The sequence below is a fragment of the Hemibagrus wyckioides genome, linkage group LG14 (assembly GCF_019097595.1).
Source record: "Hemibagrus wyckioides isolate EC202008001 linkage group LG14, SWU_Hwy_1.0, whole genome shotgun sequence".
NCBI lineage: Eukaryota > Metazoa > Chordata > Actinopteri > Siluriformes > Bagridae > Hemibagrus > Hemibagrus wyckioides.
In genome coordinates, this window is record NC_080723.1 from 1078051 (window position 1) to 1104156 (window position 26106).

The window sequence follows — 26106 nt, forward strand, 5'->3', positions numbered from 1 at the left end:
TCCTTTCATTGGAACTAAGGGGCCGAGTCCAACCCCTGAAAAACAACACCTGAACTCACTGATAATCTGACTGATTCTCTCATTAAATCCCTGCAACCTGCCTGGCATGGCTCCTTACCCCCATCTTTCTTGGTGTTTAGACTACAAGATGTACATCACTATTTCTGACTGGGGTTCATGGGTGGCTGGATGACCAGGGGTACCTTTCATGGGGGATGGGCGGGGGGTCATTAGGATGACCTCTTCTCTTACCTCTACCCTCATGTCTGTTCACTAATGGTGACAATCCACAAATAAGGTGTTAGAAACATTACAAACCTATGTATGTATTGTGAATTCAGTACACTGTATTTCATTCAGAACAGCAGCAAGTTAATACAAATTAATATAAAATGGAAGGAAAAGGACTATATATATATATATATATATATATATATATATATATATATAGATAGATAGATAGATAGATAGATAGATAGATAGATAGATAGATAGATAGATAGATAGATAATATAAGTATATAAAACTATACTAACCCCAAAACAGTGGTGATTAATCTGAAGGAAGTCTGAGACAGACAGTTGTGTATCACAGGGTTTATAAACCACAGTTTCTCTTTGTCTCAGCCAGGACAGATTTGTTTTATTTTTCTGTATAATTTATTAATTAGGTCTTTTTCTTACACTGTGCAAAATCCAATAATAATAAAATCAAAGTACAAATTGATGCAACTAATGGAAGAAAATTTTGTGCAATTTTGGAAAATTACAGATAGTCACTAGTCACACACACACACACACCTGACCTAATTCCAGTATTGCTAAAACTAAGATCAGATCATTATAAGATTGAACATATTTCTATCTGCCAAAGGTCAAACTTGCTCTCATTTCAGCCATATGGTCAAACACTGGATGTTTATGTGTGTGTGTGTGTGTGTGTGTGTGTGTTAATTTGCATGTGTGTGTGCAGTCACGTTAGTCACAGAGAAAAAGATAAGAAAGGAATAATATTAATTATATGGCAAGGACAAGGAAGGACTGTGATAGACAGGAAACAGACAGAGTGAGTGAGTCTGAGAGAGACAGAGAGAGAGAGAGAGAGAGACCTCAGTAGCGTCAGTCTAAATTAGCAGGAGAAAGGCAATCAGATCCTCCACACTCCCTCCAATGACAGGCTCACATCACTAGCACCTGTATCTCCTTCCTCTCTCTTTATCTAATCAGCACCACAGGAATCACAAAAATAGCCAGAGGTTAGACAAGTGTTTGTACCCTGATATCTTCACGCTAAATTTGCATGCAGAATGATGTGAATATTCATGGCCTCGATGTGAGGTGCATATAAATGAAGAATGTCTGGGGTCTGAAGAGTCTTAAGGGCACCATAAAGGTTAAAGTACTGTACTGCTTATAGTGTCTGCAAAAGTGTCTGCATTTCTCTTAAACATTTCATCTGCTGTGTATCCAAGAAGCCTGCAGGTCGATCAGGCATCTCCAGACTGTTCTGCAGAACCCAGTGCTGGAACTGGGCCAGGTGCTTTTTAACTTCTGAAGAACAGGGTCAGAGCCAAACTTAACACTCGTAGCCTACAATGTTATATAAGTCTGTGAATGTAATGGCCTTACTCAGAAATTACGTAAAATAAAAAAGCTTACTTTTATTTATTACAGATGGCAGTACCACCGATAGACGTGACACATTTTAGTAGCTCATAACTTATTTTTAGACACATTCTAGAGATGACTTTGCTGTCTTTCACTCAGATCTGTCATCAGATGAGATAAACTGAAACAGAGTGCACTTTAAAGGTCTGATCTGTGGTACACTGGGAACGCTGCTTCAAGGAAGAAGAAGAGATTGCTTTCTGCCAGTCCAGTGGGTCGACAGGTGGTCACTTGTTTTGCTTTTCTCTCGTGAACACATGGTACAGTCCATGCCGCACAGGTCAATGGTGATTACTGCCAAACATACAGCTGATTAAACAGGATGTTTTTCTTTGGATCTTTCACCTGATATCAGCCAACAGGAACATGAGTCTGTTCTTACTTTGTGCTTAGAGATAATGAGATTTCGCATAAGGACTGACACGTCTGCCTTGCATGATTTAGCCCAGGAAGTGTTGGATGGTTTGTCATAAAGCATTAATAACAATATTCTTTATCTTTTGCCACGATGACAGCAGGCACCAATTACTAATGTCATTTCACTGCAGCGGCTAATGGGCCAGTCCGCCGGGGATGGTGTCACTGTGATTGAATTAGATGATGCACTGTGGGGTGGCAGATGATCCCTGTGTGGCTTGCTGATTCTAACTAATTCAGCTATTCACCATTGAGACAGCAGGAGTCATAGTGCAGCCAGGCACAAAATGTGCTAATTACCTGGGGCTCTGTTAGATCCTATACTTTTCACTCGTGGTCTCTTATTAAAATGCTTCTGCGTGAAGGCTAAAACAACTGACTATAGACGTTACATTCATTTTTATATTGCTAAAGGTTGATGAGTAAGTCGATTCATTATCAGTTAATTCAGCCCACAACTGGCCCTCATTAAGGTTCAAAATTAAAATGTCCATGCTACAGAAAGCAAAAGATTACAGCTGGGCAAAACCAATCACACAATTAACTTAAAAGACAGAGAAAACACCTTAGTGCAGATGAGTTAAATGTAGAATGGTCATGTAATGGGAAACTGAAGTGTGGTAGAGAGAGGTCAGATCACTCTGGATCATATGGAGCTCTACTCATGAGTGGAGAACAGAAGGGGCTAGTGCGCTTATATAATCCAGTTAAAATATGCCCTAGTCACACAGAGCATTCAGCTCCGGACAGTGAGAGATATCCCACTGCTGCTTGAGCTGTGTTGGCAGCGATTCAGACACACTCACACACACACACACACACACACACACATGGTCATTAAAGAGTGAATTGTGGTTTGCTGCCAAACTTTTGGCACTATGCCTTCATGTGTCCATGGAAAAACAAGCTTTCACAATTCACATGTAACTAATAGAAATCTTCACTCCTAAGGTCTACAGAACACACAAACACACACACACACACTCTCTCTCTCTCTCTCTCTCTCCCTCTCTCTCTTAGGGGTACAGGAAAAGAAGTGAACGTGGGCGAGCGAGCAGAGGGAAAAAACGCCCAGCCACTTTAAGTCTCAGCGCAAGCTTCCTGGAGGTCTGTTAAGTTTCATTTCTAGTGAGACTATATAACCTTTCACACACATTACCACGCACACACAAACACGGTCATTACAGCCACCAACTGCCCAGTGATGTCACAGGTCTTTTTTTTTTTTTTTTTTTTACAGCTAAGTGCTTACAAAAGTTCAGCTAAAAGACACGGCTGATATTCAATAAACTCATACTCCATATGCAGCCAGATCATGAACCACAGCAACGACTGATCCCCTAAAATGTAAAATGCTGAGTGAGCATCGAAAACCTACAGAATGAAGAGCTACATCTGGTTTTTCTGCTTTCAAGGAGAAGCAGTCTGACCATGTGATCTTCAAACACCAGCTTGACATCTAACAGTGGTCAGCCATTTTACTGTCTCAGGCTGCTGTAGTAAATCAGTAAGTGCTGATAATGTGGAGGTGTGAGTGGTGGAGCTGAACATTTAAAAAGCTTTTATTCACACAGAACATACCTGGTTATATCATCAGTAACCACTGGCTCTCAGGGCAATGTCTCAGCCTGCTTCTCAATAGTGACATAAAACGCTGAGCAACTGTTTCACATCTTTTACTCCTGCACAAATAAAACAACTGTGAGAAGCTATCTGTTAAAACTAAAACTACACAGACTAGTGACCCTTGTCTGTATTTGTCTGTCTGTGTGCATTATGGAAACTGTGTTATGTAAGAGGCGTTTGTTTTTAATGCTGTTCCTATCTATTCAGGAGGGAATTTCCAGCCATATCGGAAAGACAAAGATGTGATTAGTTGTCAAAATTGTACAGATACCTCTCTCTCTCTCTCTCTCTCTCTCTCTCTATATATATATATATATATATATATATATATATATATATATTTCTTATTGTGTCTTATTGTGCTTATTGATTGTATTATTCTCAGAGATTTGGGTGAGATTTATGTATGTTTGCCCTCATATGTGTACACAAACATATATACATTCCTCCTCAGTACTCAAAATAAATGGTTAATTGCAGATGGGGTCACTGTACCTGAGTCAGCTGGAGCCACAACTGTACATACAAATGCTTCAGCTTTCCTCTTCAGAGCTCTATAAATAAACACACCTTGGTTTTCCAATTCTGTGGAATTCTGTAAATTTGGAAAAACATCACCTCTATCAAAGGAAAAGCACAGAAGCCCCCATATAACTCGTGTCAGCTTAAGAAAATTACTATTGCACAACCTGCTCTAATAGTGTTCTTCAGAGACATCTGCAAAAGTTTAGATTAGTTTAGTTCTTAAAAAAACAACAGCAGTACAGTATATGCATCATTATCAAGTATGCTGAGAAAGGTATTGGCTGCAATTTGTTCTTTATCTGCCAAGAAACGGCAGTGTGCTGGACCATGAGTACTGCTGCACCTCCCACCTGTCACTCATTTCAGAATCTGTGTTCCGGGAAAGTCACTAAAACCGAAACCAAACCACTTCTCTCTCATCTCATACACTGCTGCTGAGCCACAATCTACAACAGAAAATTTCCCTCTCACTCTGATAATACATACTAATTGCTAGTATGCTATTTTTCACAGATATGTAGGTAATGTGTCTTTATACATTTGTGTCTAATGGTATTTATCTATATAATGTCATTTATGTTCATCAGCTGTGTCTTGTACATTAATTCAATTAATTCAGTCAGAAATATCAGTGCATGTGAAAAGCACGATGCTTTGTTAAAGTGTTTCCGATATGGCAAAACAAATTCCTGTATGTATTAACAATACATGCCAATCAGTCATAACATTATGACCAGCTGCCTAATATTGTGTTGGTCCATCTTTTGTTGCCCAAACACAAAAGAAACTGTCCTGCACTGTGTATTCTGACACCTTTCCATCATTAACTTCTTCAGCAATCTGAGCAACAGTAGCTCGTCTGATGGATCGGATCACACAGGCCAGCCTTCTCTCCCCATGTGCATCAATGAGACTCGGCCGCCAAATGACCATGTCACCAGTTCACCACCGTTCCTTCCTTGGACCACTTTTGATAGATACTGACCACTGCAGACCGGGAACACCCCACAAGAGCTGCAGTTTTGGAGATGCTCTGATCCAGTGGTCTAGCCATCACAATTTGGCCCTTTTGGTCAAAATCACTCAAATTCTTACTCTTGTCCATTTTTCCTGCTTCTACCATCAACTTTGAGGACAAAATGTTGACTTGCTGCCTAATATATCCCACCCACTAACAGGTGCCATGATGAGGAGATACTCAGTCTTATGTTATCATAATGTTATACCTGATCTGTGTGTTTTATAAGGGTTCAAACTTAGCATTTATGCACAATCTCTATAACACTTACATACACAGAAAGGACAGTCCTCATGTCTCGGATCGCTGTCGGTAGAACAGGTGAACCAGGTCCGAAGTGTTCTCTGTGAATGAAAGTGAGAGGGACAGCACAGCTGCAAGCATCCTCTCCGTCCCCATTAAGCTCTAATTACACTGCCTGTCTGACAGCACCTGCTAATCACAGCTCTGATCTCTCACTCAGACCTGACCTAAAGTTCAGCACCATTGTGAATGTGTGTGCGTGTGTGTGTGTGTTGGGAAGGTGGAGGAGGTGAAAAATGTCAAATGCTTTGACCCCTGGTTTGTGAAAAAGTCACGAAGAAGGTGAACATTTTGGATTTATTAAGATGGAACTTTGTTACAGGTAGGGGTGTAATTATCTAAAAACAAAGATCAAGCCAACCTTAGGACCATGGCAGAGGGGTGGTGGGGGGGGTTAAGGTTAATAAAGTTCAATTCTCTGAAATGCTTGTCACAGGAAAGCTTGAGTAAGATCTCTCGTGTAAATCTATAACGAAAGACACAGAGAACAGATCTTCAAGGAAATCTCAAGTACACCATGATCTATTTTTGTCTCCTTTCCACAAGATGTGTGTAGTATATAGTATATATTATTTATAAAAGAGTAATTAATGCACTTTACTTGTTTTCTGCAAATATTAGAGGGAAATAAATAGTAGAAATATAGAAATAACTGAAATGCCATCAGGCTTGGAAGGAAACAAATCATTTTAATGTCTTCTCTTCTTTTCAGGTGTAAAACAAAACCCAGAAAACACAATTACAACACAACACAACTCATTTAGATACCATTTAATGTAAGACTGAAGAGTGCTTAGAACACACACAAAGCATGTACCAGACACTGACTCTGTACCACTGTCCAGTGCATTGACAGACACGGGCAAAACACAGACGTGATAATAGAAATCTGAGAGGCAGGCTGATGGTTGCTTGCTGTCAGATTAGCAATAATCTAAACAGTTAGCAGAGGATATGCACATTATCAGAGACATTAAAAGCCAGACTGCATTTAGCTTTGTAACTACAAGGACTCATCGGTCAGACCAGACCCTTTTAACTACATACCTCATCCATCAGCCTCATTATAGATCCAGAATAATTGTGAAGTACTTTTTGAATAATGAATAAAAGCATGAATAATAATCCAGGACTTCAAGGGGTTAAATGTCCTAATGGTTTTTATTTGAGTTCACATCTTTACTATTTCAGTATTTTATCAGTGTATGATTGGTTGCTAATATATGTGGGCGTTTGAGTGGAAGAAACATTTTGTCCTTCGTTCTCTGTGAGGAGAGGAGAGAAAGGATGGGTTGCTCTCTCTCTCCCCCACATGTTCAGATTTCTCTACAAAAAAACAACACTGTGACTCATGCCTCCAGGCCCTGCATCTTCACCTGGTCCCTCATCAGAGAACTCATATAAGGACAAGAGAGAGAAAGAGAGAGAGAGAGAGAGAGAGAGAGAGAGAGAGAGAGAGAGAGAGAGAGAGAGAGAGAGAGAGAGACAATGTGTGCAAGTGTGTGTGAGTCACCAGTCACATTCTTTTGTCATAGTCATGGTGTACTTGAACTGGTCTATTCTGGCACAATAGCAATGAACCTTGAAATGCCCACACATACACACACACACACACACACACACACTGATTTATTTTATTTTTTGTCATTCATTGTTAGAGGTCTAGTAGTTGGAAGATCTGATGAGTGAGATACTTGTCAGTTACACCTCTCTTCATCAGAACAAAAACAGAAACAGGTCCATCTGCTAAAAACAAGGCCATAACATTTTTTTTATAACGTGTCAGTAATAGCAATGCTTAGGCTTTACTAACATCAAGTTTATTTTTATCTTTATTAATATCAAATTAAGTGAAATACCTCACTGGCCATGATACCAACAGATATCATCCAGTATGTACGTGTGTTAGAAGCAGGAAAAATGGACAAGCGTAAGAATTTGAGCGAGTCTGAACAAAAGGGACAAATTGTGATGGCTAGACCACTGGATCAGATCATCTCCAAAACTGCAGCTCTTGTGGGGTGTTCCTGGTCTGCAGTGGTCAGAATCTATCAAAAGTGGTCCAAGGAAGGAACAGTGGTGAACCGGCAACAGGGTCATGGGCAGCCAAGGTTCAGTTACGCACGTGGGGAGTGAAGGCTGACCCATGTGATCCGATCCAACAGACAAGCTACTGTTGCTCAAATTGCTGAAGAAGTTAATGCTGGTTCTGATAGAAAGGGGTCAGAATACACAGTGCAGGACGGGTCAGGGCTGTTTTGGCAGTAAAATGGGGACCAACCCACTATTAGGTAGGTGGTCATAATGTTATGCCTGATCAGTGTACATTACTGCTTGGATGAGTGAACCTCTGTAGTAGGTGTACCACTGAGTGTATGTTTTCAAGGTCTGCTGTTCAATTTCCATAGACATGGTTAATTGATCATGTGACATCAGGTTGAAATGTACCTTACTGTATTTAAAAGGTATTTAAAAATGACATCAGGAGGTAGGCTGCAGCACGGTCACTCCCCGAGCATGGCGCTAGTGCAGGTTAAATATTGTAAGGATGTAGATGTGTGTTTTTGGAGAAGTGTGGTCTGATCTGGTTTGGGGCGGTCCCCCCCACCACACACACACACACACACACACACACACACACACACTGCAGTGTTTACGCTCTGACTGCGTAATGCGTCACGTGTTTCACCCAGAGAAGAAGAAAAAAACACAGTCACGCACTGCGGTGCGTCACGTTCTTCCTGTTTCATTCATTCCTTCACTGCTAAAAACCAATTACGTTAATTCGTTCGGTTTTACTAGCAGCAGCCTCGCACGTGCGGTTAACGGGAAGCGGAAGTGGAGGGCGTGACCAAAAACCACTACGTGTGTCTTTGCTAGGGGTCCTACGTGTAAATATTTGCGGTCAGTTCGTAATAGGCTGTCTGTTTGCCCTTCGGAAACGAAAAGACCATACTCATCCGAATGGGTAATCCCCGTGAAACACTGTTCTAGGACACGGTGTACTGGTTTATTAGCTAACACTCAAGGCATTTGTAAACCTTCTGTTTTGTTGAATGGATGAATATGGCGATCGGATAGCTCTTCTCTCTCTCTCTCGCTTTCTCCCTCACACTCGCAGAGGCCATTCGCATCAGCCTCACTGATTTAATGAGGCGTGAATAAGTTTGCCACTGGGAGCAAAAACAGAGCCACCGAGTTGACAGTCCGTCCGGCTGTTACCGGAGTGAAACCGATCCGCGTGTCCACGTGCTTTCTGCATTTCCATCTTATTTGCATATATAAGCTCGACTCGCCTATCGCCCACGGCCGCCTCTATACACGAATCCGATTGGTCAGCTCTGGCTGTGAATACGCGAATGGGAGAGCCCGGTGTGTTTGAGCCCGCCCCCGCAGACACGTTGCCTGGGGAGCAGTAACACGGGCCTCGCAGTCGCAGCTCCGCATCACGGAAAAGCACGAAGCTCAGCGACGAGCTGCCCACCGAGTCCGGGACTTACCTCTGAAACAAAGGACCGCGCACCAGTCCTTTAGATCCTGATTAAAAGGTACGACCGCGATCGAAATAATGAAATCAAACTGTTTGGACATTTATAATTACTTTGGTAAGGCAGATGTTTAGCGCTTGAATTTGTATGTGAAGAGATGTAAAGAGAGTTTAGAGGAGTTGCCTAAAGCTATGCAGTGAAATTAACCCTGATTATTGTTCAGACTCAGATGTGAAGTGTGTTACTAACATTACACAATCTGTCCAGATAAACATGTACACTGAAACATGGCGTCTTTCTTTTGCTTTTCTTTCTTTCTTTTTTAAAGATCCATTATAAGCGTATCATATTTATTCTGTGGCTGTAAGAAATGTGGGACTATAGATGAATAAACCCCCTAAACGTTTATACAGTAAAGCTCTGTCTGTGATCTTGGATCGACTCCCAGTCTATAATAACATGCTCTCTAGGTAGTTATTTGACTTCAGTCTACGTTAAGGTGTTGTCTCCAGTGCCCCACCCTCTTTAATCCTACAGGTAATAAGCTATTGATGATGAAATAGCTCTCGCGGTTTCGTTTGATTTGATTTTCTTTAATCACCTCGGATGATCCTGGACTGCCGTGGCCACGTCCCACATCGCATGGTTTACTGACCAGTCGGAGAAACTATAGTGCGCTATTGTGACCCAGGCTGCTATTGAACACTACAGCATGCGGTTCTGGATACGATCTGAGTTTAATAATCTCAACTTTCCCAGAGTCTCTTCAATGCTATCAGACTGTGCAAAAAACATGTTGATGTGATGTTTTAAGGGATTTGTTTGTTCCGTTTGTTGATAATCACACTGCCAAGGCTGGTCTTTGTATGACTTATCTCAGCGTGGTGCTCCACTTTCCTGCTTTGGAAACCTGAAGAAATTTCTCAAGATGGAAATGGTGCCATTAGAAATTCATCACCACCTTTTAGAGGCGCGTTTATACAGCCGTGTGTCTGAGCCTGCTTACATAATGTGCACTTTATTATTAGAGTACACGTGTTCACAGATCTAATCAGATATATATATATATATATATATATATATATATATATATATATATATATATATATATATATATATATATATATATATATATATTTCAGGTGATAAGAAAAAATTAGCACGTGACCCAGTTCTAATACTGTAGATACAGAAGTTGCTGTGAGTGTTGTGCCTGTGTTAAAATAATAAACTAAACATTAAGCCTCTTAATTCACTGCAGAATATGGAGTCCTATTTTTGGTTTTCATTAGTTATTCATCTTTTAGAACTAAGAAGTCAAAATGCCGGTTTGCTTTTATAAAAACACTCGTTTCGATTGTCTATATAAACAGACCGCCTATTGAGAGTGGACAGCTCTTTCCTCCTCTGTCCTCATTGCTACCTACTAGATAAGTGGTCTCATGGTGAGACCCTCATGTGAATTGCTATGAAAAAGCTTTTCTCTTCTGGTTTAGGATACTTCATGCTTGCTCTCTGTCCTGTACCACATAACCAGGATTAGTGACAATTAAAATAGCAAACCAAGCCCCTAATTAATTATGTCTCGTGTATTGTTCTTATTAGTGAGAAACGTTGATGAGAATGCTGAATGCCTCAGGCCCAAAAGAAAAAAAAGTCTGTCTTGATTTCTTTTCTGTCCTTTTGTGCTCATCAGCTTCACATGCTTTTGCAGTTCAGATCCTAAGTGGGACTCCTCTACCCATATTTTATGTTCTAAACGTCAGTGTTGCAGCTTCATTAAAATGGCTGTCGTCGAGGGACTATTGTTTCCATCTCATGGTGGCTGTCATGGCTGCTGTGAGCCAGTCTTATTGAATGAGCATCTGAGGCTCTTGGTGCATGTTTTCAGCCACCTGGTTAGTCACTAGGTCCCATCCATGAGGGTATTATAATAAGCAGAAAACACACAGTTTTTTTTTTATGTATAAATGCGGAAATCTACAAATATGAGAATATCTATCCATAAGAAATAATTTATACACCCAAAACAGGCTGCATGTTGATTGTGTTCAATTAGTACATCACCTGAAGTACACACTGTATAATAGGCCTGCAGGTAAACCAACGTCAGTCACAGACAGCCTGATGTTTACTTATTTAATAGTATGGACCACATGGTGGATTTCTGTGGTGGGGAAGTAGCAGGCAGTCTTCTGTTTGGACACTGTTTATCTGCAGTCTGGATGACTGACTGGTTTGTGCCTTACAGTGTTGGCACCTTACACACATGCTTATCCTGGCATCCCTCACTGCAAATGTTTTTAGCTATTAATCTCTCCGATTGCTTCTGGTGGTTGACTATATTTAAAAAATAAATGAAGGAGAATGGTAAAGCTGGTAAGAAATGGTGTTTCTTTCTTTATCTTCTACCTGTACAGGCCCACAAACAGGAGTTTTTATTGTATTAATTGCATTTCAGACTGACAGTCCACCTCTAATCTTTTCCACAGGCCAGTAATGAAGCGGCCGAGGATGTCGGCATCAGATTCGGACTATTCTATTGACTGGCTGGCCAGCGATGATGATGAGGACAGCGAGCTGGAGACCGAATGCGATCGAGAAGAGGACACACTGCCCACCACTCCTGCGGCTCACAACAGCTGTGGCCCTCAAACCTGCAAGAAAAGCAGTGACTCCTCAGTGAAGGATAAGGAGGACAGAAGCTGCAGGAGCAGCCCCCCCTCCAGCCCAACCAGCTCTTTCAGCACTGGAGACAGAGAGCCTTCGCCATCGGGACAGGAAGACGTGTCTGACCACAGCTGCACCTCGGGAAGCCCTAAAGGCAAAAGCAGACAGGCGCAGAAAAGATCGCGCTGCCTTCCAGTGCCAGAGCAAAACGAAAAGCAGCTCACAGCTAGCCCTACGGAGAAAGACAAGCTGTTTGCGTGCAAGGTATGGCATGTTGTCTTTCAGGCACATTCAGTGCAAAGGAAGTGCCAGTTTTAAAGAAAACACATCCCGTATCACCCACATGATCTAGATTCACACACAAACGGAACAAATGTTAGAAATAAGCATAGTGGAACTTTTTCTAAGAAGGCATCTCCCTTCTATCTGGTTGAAGAAACCGCCAGTTCACTTTTTTTTTTATTATAGGGCCTCCATAAAACGCCAGCACTGGTGTATAGTGCTGTGGTGAAAGATCGATAATTCACATTGCTCTCTAAGCTTTCTGAGCTTATACAGAGTCTGAATAATGAGGTGAAAAAAATCTGTAGGAATTTATTTCAAATTTTTTATTTGTCACATAAACAATTCTACACAGTATGATATGCAGTGAAATGCTTACACCACTGTTTGTGACCTTGAAAAGGAAATAAGGAGGTAGAATGCCAAAGAAAGAATAAAAAAAAAATAAAATAAAATCTGCAATTTGTTACAGTAAAAAAAATAAAATATAAATAAAATAAAGTATAAGTGGAAATCTGTAGAAATACAGCTCTGGAAAAAAATTAGAGACCACTGCAAAATAATGAGTTTCTTCGGGTTTTTTCTTCCATTTACATGTATTGGTGAGATGAAGAGTTTTGTTTGATTTTTTGTGAACTCCTAAATTCAAAATATATAACTATTGTTATTTAGAGTGTATATTTAAAGGAAATGACAACACATCAAAATAACCCAAGACCATGCAGTATCTGCAGAGCTTTAATAACTCCAATAAAACAAAATGCAAATCATTTGTAAACAAATTGTGTTAATGCTTTGTGGCTAAATAACATTAAGAAATCAGTATTTGGTGGAATAACCCCGATCTGCATGTGTTTTGGCTCCATGATCTCCACCAGTTTCTCACATTGCTGTTGGGGAACTTTATAACTTTATACCACTCTTTTTACAAAAAAGCAAACAGCTCAGCTTTACTTGATGGTGATTGACCATCCATCTTCCTCTTGATGACATTCCAGAGGTTTTCAATAGGGTTCACATCTGGAGATTGGGCAGTGCGGTCTTATTTCTTTCCAGAGCTGTATATATGAAAATGTAAGAAAGTAGATCTGTATAAATAAACTGTATAAAGTGTGTGAAATGTGCAGACAGCAGCAGTACGGGGTGGTCATGGAGTGAAATAAAACGATGAGCAGCAGTGGTATTGTCCATCTTTAAAGTGCAGTAGTGCACAGTAGTCCTCTTTATATGTAAACAGAACCAGAAATGTGCAACATATATGTTTTATGTACTTCAGTCCTGTGCAAATGTTCAGAGTGTTAGGTTTTGGTGTGTTCCAACACATGTGTGAAGGAAACATAACAAGTCCAATCAGTTGAGTCCTATGTGGAATTTAGAGTATTTTGGATTTAAAAAATTACATAATGGGTACAGACTGAAAATGCATTCTCTTCAGAAACAAAAACTGTTTTGCAATCACGTCCTCAGGACACTTTCAACAGTAGAGTTGTTCTCTATCAGATAATGACCAGTGTTAGAAAAAAAAAGACATTGAATGCTGGTTTTTGTTCCACAGTGTATGGAGTTGCAGTGCTATATTCACCCACTCTCCTCAATCCTGAATGGCCTCCGTTCTGGCAGATACAGAGAACGTGAGTAGCAGCTTTCTCTAAAAATACTCCTACATTGTTCTCCAGCGAGGGTTTTCAGCTGTGCTCCTGGACTCTCGCATCCCTACACAGGGCTTTCCATACTGCCCCCTACTACAGTCTCACCCCACTCCATGCCACAGTACCACAGATCTCAATGGTCAGAATTTCCTCTGGTTGATCTGAATTCTCACATACAGTTCCTATAGTTCATAGTGAGCTCTTGTCCTGCCTTGGATAGCATTTCTGTGTTTATTTTTCTGGATATTTCTCTGGTTTTTGGATCATTTCTAGCCTGTTTTTGTATTTGTCTGACGTTTCCAACGAAGCAATAGTCAGTGAATTGTTTTGTGAGGTTGTCAGTATCCTGTCTGTACGGATTGTTCAAGTGTTTAATGATTGTCAGTCTGTAAAGGCCGTCTTTTCATGAAATCAAAAAGATGTTTGATGTTGAGTGATGAAAATCACCACGCTCTGTCTGAAAGTGTACACGCTCACGTTTATTCATTATTTACTATAAACTGTTCTGTGTAGAGCAGAGAAAATGGAGACAGTGGACTAAATTAAAAGACTTATAATTTCACAAATATATCAAGCACACACATTATAGAAATGTTTAAACAAGTGTCAACAAAAATATTAAAAGTTGACATGAAATCTCATAATAAGACAGTTTTACAACTGAAACTATAAAAATACTCGTAAATGTGATTTTATTTAATAAATACATTATTTTACGATTATTTCTATTATCCAGCTAACAATTTTAGATTAGCAGAAAGGTTTCTAACTGTTACAATGCTAAGAGCCTTTCTCTTCGGAGGATATTCACTTTTTCTGGTTTATAAAGTTTATAAATGTTCCTACAATGAATGTCAACAAGCATTAGTAGCAATCTTTCTATAACATTCTGACCAACTTTTCTGTTAGCTGGACTATAGTTGTCCAGTGTTTCTACATAAAGAGATTGTTATGCAGCTCATGAGTGTCCAGTGATTTCTAGAAGACTAGCTTGTGAGTTCCACTTATGTACAATTATTTATTTATATAAATTTATATAAATATTTATTTATATATTACTGCATCAGGTGTTGGTAGTGGGGCAGATGTCACCTCATGCACCTGCACTTTAGGAGTCTCTTTAAACCTGATTTCTGAATTTTATTGAAAGTATGACCATTAGAATGATCAGTGATTATTTTTTTCCCAAAGGCATGATCTCTCTCAGTAAGACGGCTGTGGTGATGTGTGCACTGGACACTGCTCGCAAGCCTTTCTTCATAGTTATTCTTTATTCAAAACTCATTATTCTTATGGCCAGTCTTAATGTAAAATATAAAATATTGTGTTCCTAAAAACAATGATCTCCGAGCTACAGACGAGTGCCCGGTTAAAGGAACGAAATTGTCTTAATAAAGTGTGCAGCACCATTTCTCTTGGCACAAATTCTGTTTCTAGAGGTTTCAAGTTCACAAGTTTCTAGAGGTTCACAAGTTTCTAGAGGTTTTCCGCAGTGATGAACACCATTTATTGAAAAAATATATTGATTAGTGTTTTGGATGTGGGGATAGAGAGCTCTGATTAGCATGTTATCTTCCATAGGTGTTCTGGTGGGTTGAGATATAAAGACTAAAGCCCATAGCGTAAAATTTATGTCGTTTTCATACTTTAAACCATTCAGTTCGCCCTGGTTTGATCCGGTGAAAGAGACCACTCCCAACAGAACCACCGTTAATTTCTCACCTGTTTGTATAATCATGTTTTTGTGTAATGCTCATTCGGTGGAATAAAGCTCACTCGGAGTGTTTGTATATTAGCTGTGAAATTACATTTAGCTTCAGTGTTCTCGCTTGTGAAAGGCAGCGGTTAGAGGACTGGTGAAACCTGCATGAATCAGGCGTACACACTACCACATGGTATTAAGCTCAGTAGATGCTGAACGCTGCATTTTGTTGGCTGGCTTTTAGCACCGCATGGTTTGGTGGGCATCTAGGCAGGCTACGTGCCAGGCAAGCATTCACGAGCAGTCCTACTGGGATCTCCGTCAAAGCTGGAGCTCCGAATGACCCCAGACTTCCTGGCCACAGAGACAGAGAGTCTGCCCTCCCACTCACTTCACAAAAACCCATCTGCTGCCCAGGCACAGCCCAGCCTGTCAGAGACAAGGCACTAGAAGTGAGTGTCAAAAAAATAAATAAAGAAATAAAAGTGGTTTCCTTTCACAGGACTCAGCACTTTCCAGGAGAGTGTAGCCATGGACCGGATCCAGAGAATAATGGGGGTTCTTCAGAATCCTTGCATGGGGTAAGAGCTTTTCTCCTTGTCCTACTTCGCTCCATGTGATGAGTTTCACCCATCTGTGTGTGTGTGTGATTGTTTTATATTTTAGGGATGTAACCAAATACGAATATATTATTCAGATTGAACGTATAATGTGTCCTAAAGAAAACAGACAGATACCAAGTTTCAGTTTATGAAGTTTACCTGAAAGCTGGAGATTGGATCTCATGGTACCAATGAAACTGTGAGGTAGCTAAAGAACTGCGAAAGTTCAGAAGTCATGTTATGCAAATTGTTGTTTGTTGTTATATTTCATGATTGAAAAAAGGGTCTACTTCTGGTTTAAGGTTTCTTTGTTTGTTTATCTGTTTGTTTGCTAGCCCTGCACTTACATTCCTTGTGGTTTCTTACAAGCAGGTGTGAGTGTGAATGCTGTGCAGAATAAGCCACAGGATCTGAGTATAGAGAGCTGAGTTGAGGCACTAGGAGACTCATGCTGATGTTGTAGGTGTGTTCCAGAAGGACTGTCCTTTACTCTGGACTCTGTGCTTGGCACAGGCTGCATGACCACAACAGGAGAACCATTCAGCCCCATCAGACCAGTTGCTATGTGTTCCCTTCTAGAAATAACCTAACCCCCAATCGATTAGCTGTCTTGGGGTGAGACAGCGTAATGTACAGCACTGTAGCTGGTGGAAAGTCTTTTGTTGCTTTATATGACTTGCCATCCCAGCCTGAGTCATTCTTAATTCGGAGAACAGTATTTGGCACAAAGCCTGGCACTTTTCTTTGTTGCATTCTGCTGTGCTGTAAAAAAGTCTATTCTTCTTGAAGTGCATTGTAGTTCCTAGATTATCTAGTATTACAGTGTAGTGTAGTTTAAGTCCAGTTATATTGCAGTGATCCTGATCACATGAAAATTTAGACAAATTTGAATAAGAAAGGGGAATGTGAAGGGATTTCATTTAGTATGAAGATGAGCTAATGTATAAACACAACCTGACACTATCCCTGACCTTTCTACCTTTTTATATAAATACAGATTTCATTTGAATTGTTAAGAATTTGTAAACATAGGACCACGTTGCATGCAGCTGACCCAGTACATCGATGGGACGTTGCCGTCTCAAATGAATAGACAGTGACTTTAAATCGTAGATCCCTCCGTTTTGTAGATCAGGGCATCGAGCCAACATGGCCCCAGCTGACCCAGCAGCTGCTGGAGAGAGAGACTGAACGGAAGAGAGGCCACCTCCCTGTGGGCACACGCAGCATGGGGTGGCAAAGAGAAGCCGTTGTGTGCCCCTCCCTTGGGTTGAACAGTTTTGCCAGCTGGCAGCAACTCAGAGCAAGGCCTCAAAGCTGGCAAGGCGATCAAATTAACTTTCCTGGCAAGGGTCATAATGGATAATGTGTCATGTAATTTTAATAGGGCTAGGACAGGTAGAAACTGGTCCTATGATTTTACACTAATCTACCTTAAACATCTGCTGAATCCTGTTAGAAGTCCATGCACAGCAGATTGTGTGTGGGTGGACAGTCGAGTTTGCGTCACTTTTCCTCAGGCCGACTGTTCCTCTTCGTATGCAGTGTGTGGCTGTGAGTTTGTCACTGTAGGCTCACGCACCTATTTTTAGAGGAGAGAAAAAACGTGCTCTGTGCCACGTGTGAGCATAAACGTGTGTGATCTGTATTTGTGGCAAGACATGCTTTTGCATCCAGTGCTACCAGTTAAGTTCAGCAAGAGAAACCTAGGGTTAGAGACTTTCACACTGGCTCAGGTCAGATCGCATGCCTGAAATGTTTCAGCTCATGTCCTTCATTTATCCTTAATTCATCCCGTGTCTTGCAGGGAGCGATATATCGATATCATCCTGAAAATGGAGGAAATGTTGAAGACCTGGTTCCCTAACGTAAAACCCAACCACCAAACCACTGCTGTGGAGCTGACCCAAGAGACCGCACTGCTGAAAAAACCCAAGGTAGAGTGTTTTGCTATCATAGCTCACGTCACTTGGCAGAACATGCATAAGTGTATTAACATGTCAGACTAGGAGGGTGCCAAGTGTAAATTATGTGCATTTAGTGATCTTAGAGAGTGGGTGACGCACTACTTCTCATTTGAAACCAAATGTAATTTCATACCAGCCTTGGTCACCAGCACAGGCCCGTCACGAGCATGGCTAAGGCAGACAGAAAGGACAGACAATACCCATTATTCTTTAATCACTAGCTTACAGAGGAACAGGTCAGACAGGAAAGGATTAAAACCTATTTGTACAGCTGTGAGGTACTGTACATATTTCTTCTGTTATCTAAGAGCAAAGGTAATTTAGGGGTCAGAGGGTCGCAGTAAACAGCTAGACTCTATATTTGGTTTTGAAAATTGAGGTAACAATTTGAACAGATCTTTTAAAGTGGTCCTAAATAAATAGAGATATTGTCAGAAACACTGCTAGATTATGTACTAATGTTGTTTTTCAGCCTTGGGAAAGTCAAATAATTGAAGCAGTTTAATGTTCAACTTTTAATGGAATACAGAGGCACTCTCACGAATCGGACGCTTTTCTCCTGATTGCAAGGAAAAACTTTACTTCTACACCAACCCAGGAACTTTTTCTCAATAGATTTCCCCTCAGAAATGGCCAAAGGGATTGTTGGCTTAGGTTAACATATTTTCTGCTCTTTTTGTATTTTTTTAGGGTTTTGTAGGGTCAAATTAGTCTGTATTATTATTCTGCTAGCTGCTTTCTAAAAAAAAAATAATGGCTGAATGTTCAGGATGAACTGATTTTGTGTCATGGTGAGAATAAAATGCTAGTTTGCCCGATTAACATGCCTCCATGATCAGTTTCACAATTCCTGATCAGCTGAGCAACACAATGAAGGTTTCCTTTTTTTTTTTTTTTCCTTTCATTCATTCTGTCTTTTGTTCTTTCATTTGATTGTTCAGTTTTGTGCCCAAGTATTTTATTTAAATTGTATTAAATTGTATTTTATTATTGTATTTAAACAGGAATTAAAAAATGCAGCCAATTTAATTTTCAACTTAATTTTTTTATGAAGAATTTATGGTTTCAGTATCATTTAGTTCAGAGTGTATTTCCTGGAGCCACTTATATACTTAGCTCTCCAATGAATATGTTGAGGCTTAACTTCTCGCACAGCTTGATTTTACTTTTAAAAAATTCATAAATTTATTTTCTATAATTAAATAAATGCTGGGGCGGTGATTTTTAACTCAGCATGGCTTTTGTAATGTTCCCGATGGCACAGAGTCTATAAAATGGGACCATGGACATTTGCGAGGTCTCTGGTGCGAGCTCCAATGTTATTTAAAAAAATATTGTGTAAACATTATATACAATAATTCAAGTTTCCACTCAAACAATAGGAGTAAATAATCCTCTTTGTTCAAACAACAATCGCTCTTATTAAAGAAATGAGCATTTGCATGCCAAAAGTATCGACACCCTTAGGAAATATTTTTAAAATAATTGTGAACAAATTGTCATTCCCTGAGAACACGTGTTGTTGCCTTTAACTAACTGTGTTGCCCTGGGGTGTAAATATAAGGTTTCACACGTATAAAGTGCCTTTGTAATTTATTCCCAGTGTAAAATACATAAGAAGATATCAGGTTTAATAGCAACTACAATGTGAACCAGAACACAGATGTCTGAAACAGCTGGATATTTGCCAGGATTCTCTTCTGATACGCGATATTAAATATGACAGTGTCGGTCATTTGAAAAGAATGTTGCACTGCTTGTAAATTCTGTGTTTGAAAACACACACGTGTTGATGTACACAAACAGCACACGTGTGCACACACATTACATAATATGCATAATATTAAATTTTTACTTATTTTAATAAAGGATGGTAATCCTATCAGAGAACAGAGTATATATTTGAAGTGTATGACATTGTCTCTCTATTTCTGTTACAGTTGTCCTCACCTCCAGCCCCCATTTCAGCCGGTCTCTTCAATTCCGGCAGCGCTAGCGTTTCTCCTGTGGCCGCTAAGGCCATGCGGGGCAGTGACCTTATCCTTCCAGCACCTTACTCTGCCACCAATCTGAAATGGCTCCACACATCTCCCATCTGCTCCCCCACTGCTGATCAGGGTCAGCGCACAGTCCGGAACCTGCTGACGGCACGCAGGGACGAGGATGCGACGCAGGACAACTCCGTTTCCTCCACCATAGACACGCCTGAACTCAACATGGACTCTGTGCCATGTCACCCGCCTCCAGGAAAGATCAGCGCCCCGTGCCTGGAGAGACTACTGAAATCCACAGAGAGCATCATCAACCACAAAGCCTCCAGGGGGACAAGCAATATGGGCTCTGGCACCTTGTCCTAGTCCACAGAGACCAGGCTTTGGGTAATCAGAGCCGTAACAGCAGGCACTCATTATCTCATGCCAGTGCACTCGAGCGCACCCCGGCGCAAGCCCCCTGCTCCATTTCAGCCTTCAGGGGACACACAGCATAGCTATGGCCAAGCCGGGCACCTAGACTGACGCAGCCCTCACATATACATGCATCAGCGTGTCACTGGTGTAGCAGTGCGTCCTCCTCTAACTCGGGTTGGTCAGATTGGAATCCTCTCGGGTGTGTTGCAGTTTGTCTCGGACGTGCCCGGTGAGACAGAGGACTCGTGGACTGATGTGTGGAGGCAGCGTATTGGTATCTGTGAATAAAGGAAAACATTACTTCAGAAAGGGATGGGAAAAGCAGGAGTAATGCATTTCTAGGGAACACTTCAGATATTCCAACGTGTCCGTGATCTCCATTGTAGTTGTACATAAAATGTGGGATGAATGTGAATTTTTGCTTTTGTTTTATTTTTTGTTTCTTTACTTTTCATCCGCTCCACTGGAGCCGGTTGATGTGACTGTTACTTCATAGGTATAAACTTAAAGCTAAGATTTTGGTACAACGGTTCTACCTCATTCTGACACCATGTCAATGGTTGTGCATGGAACGAATAAGAACTAACGTTCACTGACGTAGAATCAGAAAGAGGGAAACTGCTAAGATCAAGGTGAGCCAAATTTGCCTGTAGTACCGGGGTCTTGGGTATGAGCCTTTTTCTCTGTAAGGAGAAGCTCCACAGGCCTGACGGGTGCCAATGTATAGAATGTGAACTGCATTTTTTTTTTTTGTTCTTTCATTTAATGAGTGTCTCCAAGTTTGAGGGCATCCAGTGCCTGTTTAATTTGATGTCAAGCTGTGCCTGTACACTGGTTTTGAGGTGAATGAGAACCACCTGGGATACCTGCAGCCTCTGAAGGACGGACTAGGACGGATCAGCCGGGAACCTTCATAACTCCTGGCATCAGATACATGGCTTAAATGTTTCCAGTCTCTGTGGTCGAGTGGGACGTTTCTGTTAGCTACAGAGATGGATAATAGACTGAGAGGGAGGTATTCAAAGTTTGTGTAAAAAATTTGAGGTTGTTGATATACCCTTGAAAAGTGGCCTTTACAGTGTGATATTTTATACTTTCAAAATAAATGTGGTTATATTTGTTTGGCGTATTCATGCAGCCTCTGATCCATTTTTAGCTTTCAAGGCATTTCTTTCTTCTTCATTCCAAATATATCCTAATGGTGTGTCTTTGTGAAAAAGAAGAAGTGGAAGTCGTTTGGTTAATGATGAAATGCAGGACGTCATGACCTCTAAAAACAGAAATCACGTCCATACACACACACACACACACACATCCATACACACTACATACATTACATTACATTTTGTGAAACTTCCCTGTGTTCCTATCCCTGCACCTTCAGCTCTGCACCTGTTGTTTATTATTAAGCAGTTTTAAGTTCATTACACTGTGTATATTCGAGGGTGTTGTCATGTTGAAATTTCTCCTCAGGTTCAGTTTCATGGCTGATGAGATCAGATTGTCCTCCATCATGTCCTAGTTACTTCTATTACACTCTGTTCTTCTAACATTTTATGATGCTGCAGTGCTGTCTGTAGAGCTGAATTATTACCACATAGTCAATTCATTGATTTGTCTTTAGTTCTTAAAGATTTCTGATTTGTTTAAAGGTTTGTAAGTGTGTGTGGTGTGTAGGAATCAGTGAATCGGGTTACAGTTTGTCGTGTATTGGTCTTAGTGTAACTGTTGTACCTGCTGCCTTCAGGTCACCCTTCAGTGTACGAGTGACTTCTGGCTTTTCTCTTATCTCCCATCTCGTTAGTCTGAGAGCTCGTTGTGAAATCCTGCATGGTTCACCTGACCAGGTTTTCCGTGAACTTTCCACCTGTAGATTTTCAAACCAAGTACACAGGCCTGTGATATTAAAGGGTTTTGCTATGACTCTGTAGCTTTTCCAGTCTAGTACTGAGAACGCTTTAGGAAGCTAATTCACATTACACAATAGGAATTTTGTTATTTATACCTACTACGTTATTTTTATGTAATATTTACATATTTTTTGCTCTAGTGTTTATATGCATTTTTCCCCAAGTTCATCAAATACGTCTTTATGAATAAATTTCACAATGTAATGTTCATACTTACGTATAAGTCAAAAGACAAGTCCAAAGCTTATTTCCCTTTACAGTACTTAATTTATTTCAAATTTCTAATTCACCGTATAAATCTTGCCACATTATTGCTGGTTATTATAACACACAGCACTTTGTGGACAGATGTTGTGATGATGAGAGGCGAGTGGACAGAGAGAGACTGCTTTTGTTTATGAGAGGTTTATAAATGTCAGTTTATAAGAGGAACCTCAAAAGCTCTTAATTCCCGCTAACAGACGTACAATAACACAAAATGACACTGACAATATGTGCTCAGAGAAAACCAGTGAAGTGTCTGGATACTCAGAGAAGAGTCTCAAGGAAGTGTAATAATACTCACATTTTTTGAGGTGATAAAAATGCTACCTGATTTCTCAGACGATTAAATAGTTAAACTGAGAGGGACAGTGATGCACGGGTAAGTCTAGTCTCTTCCTGTCAAAGATCTGTCCATCAGTCATGTTGCTTCTCTCTCACTAGGCTCCTAATACCAGCAAAAACATCTGGACAGAAACATGAGGACAGAAGAAACATTATATATATATAATATTATTATTATTATTATAATATTATTATATGATTAATATATTGATATACTACTACTAATAATAATATTCAGAGTTCATATAAATGGAATGGAAAAATATAGACAACATGCACTTTTGTCTAAAATTGTTCACTGGGTAAAATCCCTACACTCATTTTATTGTCAGTATACTCCCTCGAATATATACACCAATCAGGCATAACATTATGACCACCTGCCTAATATTGTGTTGGTCCCTCTTTTGCTGCCCTGACCCGTCCTGCCCCTTGTATTCTGACCCCTTTCTATCAGAAGCAGCATTAACTTCTTCAGAAATTTGAGCAACAGTAGCTTGTCTGTTGGATCGGATCACACGGGCCAGCCTTCACTCCCCACGTGCATCAATGAGCCTTGACCGCCCGTGACCCTGTTGCTGGTTCACCACTGTTCCTTCCTTGAACCACTTTTGATAGATACTGACCACTGCAGACCGGGAACACCCCACAAGAGCTGCAGTTTTGGAGATGCTCTGATCCAGTGGTCTAGCCATCACAATTTGGCCCTTCGTCAACCTCAAAGCTCAAATCCTTATATATATCATGTCATAATGTTATGCCTGACTGGTGTATATATATCTATGTAAAGTTCTAGAAACCATCATAAAAAATTTCTCTCAAAGCATCAGTCAGAAGCAGAATGTCCAAATATGAGCTTATTTGAAATGCCCTGACTGTGCAAGTCAAGGGAATAATGACTGCTGAGGGCAAAGATAAATATGTAATCATGTGATTTGGGGGAAATTAGCACTTTTCTAAAGCTGTATGAGATTAATAGAAAGGGAATTGCAGCCAGACAGGCCATAGCACTGCATCAGCTCTATTTAAATCCCACAGAAAGGTCTGTATAATCTTATATATAATTTCAATATAATATAACTTTTTTATGTCATTATACATATGTGGCAATGGCAGCTTACACAACACAGGAGACCTTTTCATTCTGAATTGCCTTTGATTTGTGTACCTGCTGCGTCTGAAATGACCGTGCCACCACGGCTTGTGTCACTGACCTTTAGCTATTCAACCTGTTCAGTGGCTCTAAACGCATTTAGATACTAGCAAATTAAAGAAAAATAGTATCTTGGTTTAATCTTAACATGATTTTAGGCAAAGATTTAGAAATAGAGAAAGTAGATAGAAAAATTGGATTAGTTTAGCAAAAACAGTGTCCACTGCTTGGTGAATAAAAGGTGGCATGGCTAATAAAATAACTGCAGAAATTAGTTACTGAGGAAATGACAAGTACAGAAGCGCAGCCTGTTTATGACATCAGACCTTGTTTTTGGACACCATCAGTACTAGAAAACCTTCAGCTAAGACAAATTACTCTAGAACTGCATCATTAAATGGAATTAAGTCATGTTAAATGTCATATTAAAAGCTTTTGGGCCTTTGGTACATCAATGATTTGTTAATTGTCTGTGGCTGAACAGATGTTTCTCAATTTCTTGAACTGATTTAGCTCATGGCGCAGCACGGTGGCTTAGTGGTTAGCACTGTTGCCTCACAGCAAGAAGGTCCTGGGTTTGAATCCCAGGTTCTGTGTGGAGTTTGCATGTTCTCCCTGTGCCTGTGTGGGATTTACTCCGGGTACTCTGGTTTCCTCCCACAGTCCAAAAACATGTACGTTGTAAGTTGCCCATGTGTGTGTGGTTGTCTGTCTCTATGTGTGGCCCTGTGATGGACTGGTGACCTGTCCAGGGTGTACCCCTGCCTTTTGCCCAATGTGTGCTGGGTTAGGCTCCAGCAGATCCCTGTGACCCTAATTAGGAATAAAGCAGGTATAGGCGATGGATGATTTAGATCATTTTACATCAAGTTAGGTGTGTTTACTTTTATTGCATGCAAATGTTGTTGCACCTCAGCAATTTTTTTGCCACTAAGAGTTGATGTCATTTGCCCTCAGAGAAAGCATTCCTTCCCACAGAGAGATATAACCATTTCTGTGATTTATTCTTCTGGGAAATCTGTGTCATATTTGATTTGCTCTAAATGACATGTTTCAAGTCAACTGAATAGAGATAACTTTATTCCCAGAATTAGAAAATTGCTCATTACGCTGTTCAACAGGCAATTCATTCTCACCATATGGAGATAATGATCTAATTTGTCGCAAAGGACCTCACACCTCTTACACTCTCACTTCTTTTTATAAATATATAAAAGTACCCAGGGAGCAAGTTATTATAATAATCACAGCTTTCCCATCAGCCAAACACAAACAGGTCTGCTTCTGTCTGATTGGATCTTTGCAGCTTAAAAGACCTTCATTTAGACACAAAGGCCAAAAGAGAACCAGCAGAGGCGTGTTTAGCTTTATTGACCTAAGCAACTGCATGACCGCATGTGGGGTCAAACGAATGCAGAGCAGAGACCGAGTCAGCTATGAACAAATGGGTCTGGGGTTTTTACAGGTTAAAAGGATTAATTGATTAAATACATTAATAATTCAACATGATCTCATAAATACACATAGATATGTTATAGCTTATCCAGTGCTTTCTCTCTGGTAATAAGCAATATGTACAATGGCAAGAAGGTTGTAAAGTGGAATATAGTAAATAATAGTAAATAAACTGTGAGAAATGAGAGATGACGAGGAGATCATCTCAGAACATTTAATCATTACATTATAACACCAAGCCCATTGAGCTTCAGGGATATCAGTCCATCCAGTTAAGAAGCGTAAGTGCTTGTGAATCAGTTTCACCTGCTTTGGTACGAACAGGTGGACCGGAGAGGCACCAGCAAGACAATCCCCAAAAAGGAAATGGATTCACAGGTGGTGACCACAGACAATTCCTCTCCCCTTCTCAACTGATTTGGGTTTTGGTAGAGTCCTTGTCACTAACTGTAGCACAGTTTCAGGAGCATGGAGGAGATACAGAGAGATGAAGAGAGCTGGACAGGGCTGTGGAAGGGCAACAATCCAGCAGCAGGACAGGTATCTTCTCCTTTGTGTCAAGAGGACTGCCAGAGTACTACAAAATGACCTCCAGCAGGCTACTAGTGACCGAGAGAGAGAGAGAGAGAGAGAGAGAGAGAGAGAGAGAGAGAGAGAG

The 26106-nt window shown here is 40.4% G+C and overlaps 1 protein-coding gene across 1 annotated transcript; it reads left to right on the forward strand.

Annotated features, from left to right (window-relative positions):
- The first annotated feature begins 8945 nt into the window (after positions 1-8945).
- On the forward strand, positions 8946-21453 carry LOC131364778 (circadian-associated transcriptional repressor). Its single transcript, XM_058408126.1, has 6 exons — positions 8946-9104; positions 11537-11978; positions 13552-13627; positions 15850-15928; positions 17757-17886; positions 19857-21453. Exons 2-6 carry the CDS (start codon positions 11544-11546, stop codon positions 20271-20273), a joined length of 1137 nt encoding a protein of 378 aa, XP_058264109.1. The 5' UTR covers positions 8946-9104; positions 11537-11543; the 3' UTR covers positions 20274-21453.
- Positions 21454-26106: the final 4653 nt, after the last annotated feature.